General features: G+C 44.3%; 1 protein-coding gene across 2 annotated transcripts in view; it reads right to left on the reverse strand.

Annotated features, from left to right (window-relative positions):
* Positions 1–1,438: 1,438 nt before the first annotated feature.
* GIMAP8 (GTPase, IMAP family member 8) overlaps positions 1,439–6,948 on the reverse strand; it is a 28,343-nt gene continuing 22,833 nt past the window's right edge. For both annotated transcript variants that reach the window (XM_010843850.1, XM_010843851.1), the window contains one exon: positions 1,439–3,693. In XM_010843850.1, the coding sequence (XP_010842152.1) occupies positions 3,017–3,693 (677 nt within the window). In that variant the 3' untranslated portion in view covers positions 1,439–3,016. The remainder of the gene's footprint in view (positions 3,694–6,948) is intronic.

The raw sequence follows: 6,948 nt of genomic DNA on the forward strand, positions 1-6,948 counted from the left end.
TTTTTGTTTTGTTGATTGTTTCTTAGCTGTGCAAAAGCATTTAAACTTAATTAGGTCCTATTTGTTTATTTTTGCATCTGTTACCCTTGCCTGAGGAGACAGATCCAAAATGATATTACTAAGACATGTCAGAGTGTTCTAACTATGTTTTCTTCTAGAATTTTTATGGTTTCCAGCCCTACATTTAGAGCTGGGCTTCTCTGGTGGCTTAGATGGTAAAGAATCTGCCTGCAGTGCAAGAGACCCAGGTTCAGGTGAGGAAGAACCCCTGGAGAAGGAATGGCTACCCACTCCAGTATTCTTGCCTGGAGGATTCCATGTACAGAGGAGCCTAGTGGTCTACAGTCCATGGGGTCACAAAGAGTCAGACATGACTAAACAACTAACACTTCACTCACTTCACTTCACTTCAAGACATGTCAAAGAGTGTTATAATAACTATGTTTTCTTCTATAATTTTTGTGGTTTCCAGTCCTACATTTAGATACTTAATCCATTTTGAGTTCATTTTCGTGTATCTGTTTTTGTGCCAGTACCATACTGTTTTGGTTACTAAAGCTTTGTAGTATAATCTGAAGTCAGGGAACATGATACTTCCAGCTTTGTTCTTTTTTCTCAGGATCTTATCTTGTAGGGTAGTTCTGAAGTCAATAAATTATTTCCACTTCTATCTGAGGATATTTTAAATATTAATTTTTGAAGAACAGTTTTGCTGGATAAATCCTATGGGGTTGACAGACTTTTCTTTCAGTACTTTGAATGTGCCATCCTAAGGACCACTGGCTTCTATGGTTTCTGATGAGAAATTAGCTGTTAATCTTGTTGAGGATTCCTTGAATTCAATGTCACTTCTTTCTTTCTGCCTTCAAGATTCTTTCTTTGTCTTTGTCTTTTGTAATTTATAGTGGATATGAGTCTCTTTGAATTTATCCTACATGAAGTTCATTGAGTTTCTTAAAAGTGTAGATTAATGTTTTTCATCAAATTTTGGAAGCTTGCAGCCATTAGTTCTTCAAATATTCTTCCTGCCTCTTTCTCTTCTCCTCTGGCAATGTACATCATGTTGCTCAGCCCACACAGTACCCACCTCATGCAGGCCCCCGATGTCACCTGCTCAATCATGGGTAGCACCTTGGGATTTGTTCCCACATGTAAGCCAAAGGGAAGCTGTGGCAAGAGGCACAGAATGGCTTCTATGTACCTGCCTCTAATACCAGTTACTTTTGTTTGTCCTCGCTGTTGTAAAATGCTCAGAGTAGAAGATTCTTGAGTTGGCAGAGGCTAGTAAAGTGACTGTCACCCAGTTTAAAGGTCTTCATGCATCAAAGATACAAAAACTTCAGAGTCAAGGAATCTAAACATCTTCATTTCCTCTATATGGAAGCATGATCTTCCCCCAAGTCAGAAAAATAGGAATCATGAGGAGGACATGAATTCATAATAAATTTCATCTTTATTATTTCACTCAACTGAATATATTTACACACACCTTCCAGAATTTATTAAGAGTTATACAGAGTACAAAAGTATTAATGATGACAATCCATGCTCTTATAAATGAGTTAATCTTGAGATAACCTGATATTTTGAAATTTTAAAAAAGCAGATGACATAGATCATGTCCTCAAAACATGGTTAGTATTGAAAATATCTGACCTTACACCTAACTGGGAGATTTCATAGTTCTCATTTATCACCCACACTAGATAGCTCTCAACATAATCTGCCTAGCCATGAGTAGGAACCAAGAAGCAACCTTAAGTATGGAGACACCCATGCCAATGACTAGGGGCAGAAAGGTAGAAAGACACTGGAATGTCAGTGCTACACTGGCCCCAAACTGCTTACTCCTGGATTTCTTGACATAAGACACACAATAAACCCTTAATGTGTTTAAGCCATTATTATTTGAGTTCCTAAGCCTTGGGGAGGAGATTCCCAGTTGGCTCAGTGGTAAAGAATCCATCTGCCAATGCAGGAGACACAGGAGACTTGGTTTCATTCTCTGGGTTGGGAAGATCCCTTGCAGGAAGAAATGGCAACCCACTCCGGTATTCTTGCCTGGAAAAATCCCATGGACAGAGGAGCTTGTCCACAGTGGGCTACAGTCCGTGGGGTCATAAAGAGTTGGACATGACTGAGCATGGATGCATAAGCCTCAGGGAATGGGATGGGGGTGGAGAGAAAGAGAAAGGGAGACGAAGAGAGAAATAAATGCAAAGGAGTTTTCAGTAAATTTTTCTGAAAATTCTACAGGAAATCTAGAATTTTATTTAGAATTTTAAATTTTGCAAGATTATCTAATTAGCAATTTTACCATGCTTCTAATTTTTGTTCTAGTCTGTGTCACCATGACTGATTAGCAATAAAATCTTTTGATACTTCACAGATTCATGTCCATTTCCTCAGGGAGAGCAAAGAAGGGTAGACTGGGTCCCACTTTCCACTCCAGCTTGGAACAAAGGAGTAAGGAGTAACCACATAAGGAAAAGACGGTCCTGAGAGCTCCCCTGTGGGAGCTGGGGAGCTAGGAGAACCTGGCAAGCAGTGCCCAGCAACAGAGGCTCACAAGAGTCCAACTTCTCCATTCTGCCATGCCCAGGAGTTGGCAGGACATTGTCTTACTCTCATGTAGCTGAATCCCCTGGTTCTCATGTGACTATCTGTATTCTGACCCCAGGCTCGCCTTGGCCTTAGTTCCAGTGTCTGTCCTGACTCCAGTCTACCTACATAGGTGAAGTGATTCTTGTGACTTGACTCTGATCCTTAATATCAGCCTAATATCTTAAGCCCTTTCCAAGATTTCCCTACCTTATTTCGTCTTTCTCCTTTATTATCCCCTACTACATGCCCTGTCTATTTACCTACAAAGAGCTGAAGCATCACAAGCTGAGACGCATTCATCTCTCAAGCTCTCAAAGTCATGGTCCCTCTTCCCATCCCCCTGCCATTCCTCCCCCATGATTGTAGCCTGAGGGTATCTTCAACTTAAGGAGACCCCAGGCATTTCATTTTCCTAGAACCTTTCCTTTAAATTACTTAGTAATTTGGAGGGCTTTTCCTGAATATTTTTCATTATTTTGCCTACATTCCATGTACGGGGATGTTTATGCTGTCCACCGCCCTTTATCACTTCACTAGCCATTGTCAAAAGCTCTTTTGCCTGGTCTTCCCTGGCTTGGCCAGTTTCTTTGTTATTAAAAGCACAATATCTCCCCTTACATTTTGCAATTATGTTCTTGAGATACTTGTTATTTGTGTTATTGACATAATCGTCAAGTTTCCCAGTCTCTAGGTCTTCCTTCCTGGTGAACAGCACGATCATGTATTCCATAACTTCTGCTCCAAAGATGCACTCTAGGTCCACCACTGCCTTTTTGTCCTCTGTAGTGATCCGTCCCAGCTGTAACACCAAAACCAGAACTGTACTCCCTTCTTTATAGTAGGACCTACAGTCCTTGACTGCCTTCTCCAGCTGGGATAGGTCCCCTTCAGCTCTGGACACCTGACAGAGTGCTGGAGTGTCCATAACCACAACATCCTGCCCGTTCCATGTTCTCCTGCCAACATGGCAGCTCGTGGTGACCGGCTGTGCTTTCAGCTGAGAGTGGAACTCCGGGCTCCCGAGGATGGTGTTCCCACTGGCACTCTTCCCAGTCCCACTCTTCCCCACGAGGATAATGTGCAGGGGCTCTGTGGAAAGGAAAGCAGGAGACATTACCCTATAAATGAGATCAGAGATGCACAGAGCTCTTACAATACATTTTATTGGGGTTTTCCTTATGACTTTGCACTTGTACTGCGATCTCACTCTTCCGTTCAGGTCTCATAGTTCTCAATTGAGAATTTTTACCAAGTTACTAATATCCACCTCAAAACAAAGAGAGAAAGAAGCCTATCTCATGCTCTTCTCTCCAGGAGAAATTATTGAATTATTTATCCTGAACCCACAATCTCATGGTTATACTTACAGGATAAAAATATATGTATATATCTTAAGTCCCTCTCTCATACCCTGAGAGAATGTGGTTACCACCTACCTCTACAATCTTGTCTCACGTCCCCATTCCACATCTAGAGATGTGAGCCCTTCATCTCCATCAAGACCTTGCCCCTTGGTCCCCTCACAAGTAGATGCTCAGTTCTACATCCTGCCTTCAAGTTGCTAGTGTACCCTCTGGAATGTTCTGCTCAGTCATCTAAACTCTATCCACTTTCCAAAGCCTGTTTCAAGTCAGGCTTCCTCCACGCAGCCCCTCTGACTTTCCCACATGCCTGTGCTTTTAGGATCTCCATTAAGAATGTGAAAAGGCACATTGAACAGACATGCTCCTCTTGGTCTGATGTTCTTTCCAAGTGAGGATCTTTGAAGCAGAAGAGGATGGGATGAGTAGAACTAGGCTGGAAGAATCTGAGCTCAGGTCAATAGGACTTGTAGCACTGAGTAGATGGGGACTTCTGCTTTAGCTGTGGGTAGGGTAGTGTGGCTGGATTAATCAAACCCATGTAGGGCCATGTGGGGCATGACCCTCAGGAGCACCCAGGCTCCCTGTGCTTGTCCAGTAAAATGGCCCCCCTTCTCCAACAGAGGGAAGAGTAAAGAGCTAGGAGGCAGTCCTGGATCATTGATTCTACACTTCTCTTCTTCCTCCCCTCTCCTCTCCTTCCCTCCCTCTGCCTCTACCTTTCCTGCACCTTGACCTCTTTATCCACTCTCTTGGTTCTTTACTGTCTCATCACCAGCACTAAGTGCTAAGGCCTGGGCAACAGATACACTACAGGGAAGACAAGAGACTGGAAAAGGTCAACTTTTCCCCTCAAGATGCTCACCATCCAGTTGAAGACAGGAGAAGAGTCAGGAGAGAATTAGAGATCAAGATAGGACTTCCAGGTGGCTCAGATGGTAAAAAATCTGCCTGCAATGCAGGAAACCCAGGTTTGATCCCTGGGTAGGAAAGATCCTCTGGAGAAGGGATTGGTAACCCTCTCCAGTATTCTTGCCTGGAGAATCCCATGGACAGAGCAGCCTGTGGGCTACAGTCCATGGGGTCGCAGAGTTAGACACGACTGAGTGACTAACACTTGCTAACTTACTTACAGGACACTGCATGGAAAGGAACATAAATTTAGTAAAATGTGGGCTTCCCTAGAGGCTCAGTGGTAAAGAATCTGCCTGCCAATGCAGGAGACATGGGTTCAATCCCTGATCTGGGATGATTCCACATGCCACGATTATTGAGCTTGTGCTCTAGAGCCCAGGAGCTGAAACTACTGAGCCCACCACAACGAGAGAGTAGCCTCTGATCTCGATGGGGCTACTTCCTGCAACTAGAGAAAAGCCCTGGCAGCAACAAAGACCCAGCACAGCCATAAATAAATAGTTTAGAAAATAATTTAGTAAAATTTGAGAAGGGGAGGAGCTAAGATGGCAGAGGAGTAGGACGGGGAGAATACTTTCTCCCCCACAAATTCATCAAAAGAACATTTAAACGCCGAGTAAATTCCACAAAACAACTTCTGAATGCCGGCAGAGGACATCAGGCACCCAGAAAAGCAACCCAAGTCTTCGAAAGGAGGTAGGAAAAAATATAAAAGCCAAAAAAAGAGACAAAAGAGGGAGGGATGGAGCTCCATCCTGGGAAGGGAGTCTTAAAAAGAGAGAAGTTTCCAAACACCAGGAAACCTTCTCACTGCCGAATCTGTGCCGAGCCTTGGAAGCACAGATGGCAACATAACAGGGAGGAAAAATAAAGAAACAATTCAAACCTGCAGATTAGGAGCCCTACGGTAACTCCCCCAGCGGAGAAGCAGCGCAGATGCCTGTACACGCCACTAGCAAGCGGGGGCTGGGCAGGGAGGCGCGGCGCGGCGTGGGCTGCATCACTTAAGAGTAAGGATCTGGCCTGAATAACCCGAGCACTATCTAAGCGAAATAATGTGGGCTAGCAAACCAGACTGTGGGATATCTACCACGCAAAAAGCCAGCCCTAACCTAAGACACCGCCAGGCCCGTGCATGGAACAAAGGACTGAACAGAGATAGCCGGCTGCAGACCATCCCCCTCTGGTGACAGACAGCTAGAGCCGGAAGGGGGCATTCGCAGCCCCAGTGAGACATTATCTATAAAACTGTAAGCATCCAAGTTTTGCTAACTAAAACTTCTTGGGGGTCTGGACAGTCAACATCCACCTGAGAAGATGCGCTGGTTGTACACCTAGATAACTGAGCAGCAGGGAGGCAATAAGTCACAGCAATCGCGCTTGCCAAACACCTCATCACCTAAGCTGCTCGGACCTGGTAAGGGCACAAAATGCAGGCCCTACCAAGTCTGCGCCTCTGAGGACTACCTGAGTGCCTGAACCTGAGCGGCTTTGACCTGGGAAGTGCACTCAACCCAGAACTGGCCTCAGACAGTGCCTGGCAGAGCAACCTAGAGCCTGAGCAGTCTGGGCAGGGAGGGCACGTGCTCTGTGAGTGGGGGCAGGCCCAGTGTGGCTGAGGCACTGAGAGCACACGCCAGTGTTATTTGTTTGCAGTGTCCCTCCCTCCCCACAGCACGACTCAACAAGTGAGCCTAAAAAAAAAAAAAAGTGTCCTCCACTGTCACCTTTGTGTCAGAGAGGAAAGCAGACACTGAAAAGATCAGCAAACAGAAGAAGCTATAACAGAGGGAACCGCCTTGGAAGCTACAGGCAATAGATTAAAACCCTGTGGTTAGTACCGACTTCATAGGAAAGGGCCTATAGATCTTGAGAAATGTAAGTTGGACCAAGGAACTAGCCGAAAATGAACTAAACCCACAATACCCACAACAAAACTAGAGAAAGTTCTAGATATATTTTTACTATTCTTACGATCATTCTTTCTTTTTTTTTTTAATTTTTAAAGAATTTTAAGTCCTCTATTATTCCTTTAATTTTCACTTTTATAACCTACTATTACTTAGCA

This window comes from Bison bison, unplaced genomic scaffold, assembly GCF_000754665.1.
Source record: "Bison bison bison isolate TAMUID 2011002044 unplaced genomic scaffold, Bison_UMD1.0 scf7180017864191, whole genome shotgun sequence".
NCBI lineage: Eukaryota > Metazoa > Chordata > Mammalia > Artiodactyla > Bovidae > Bison > Bison bison.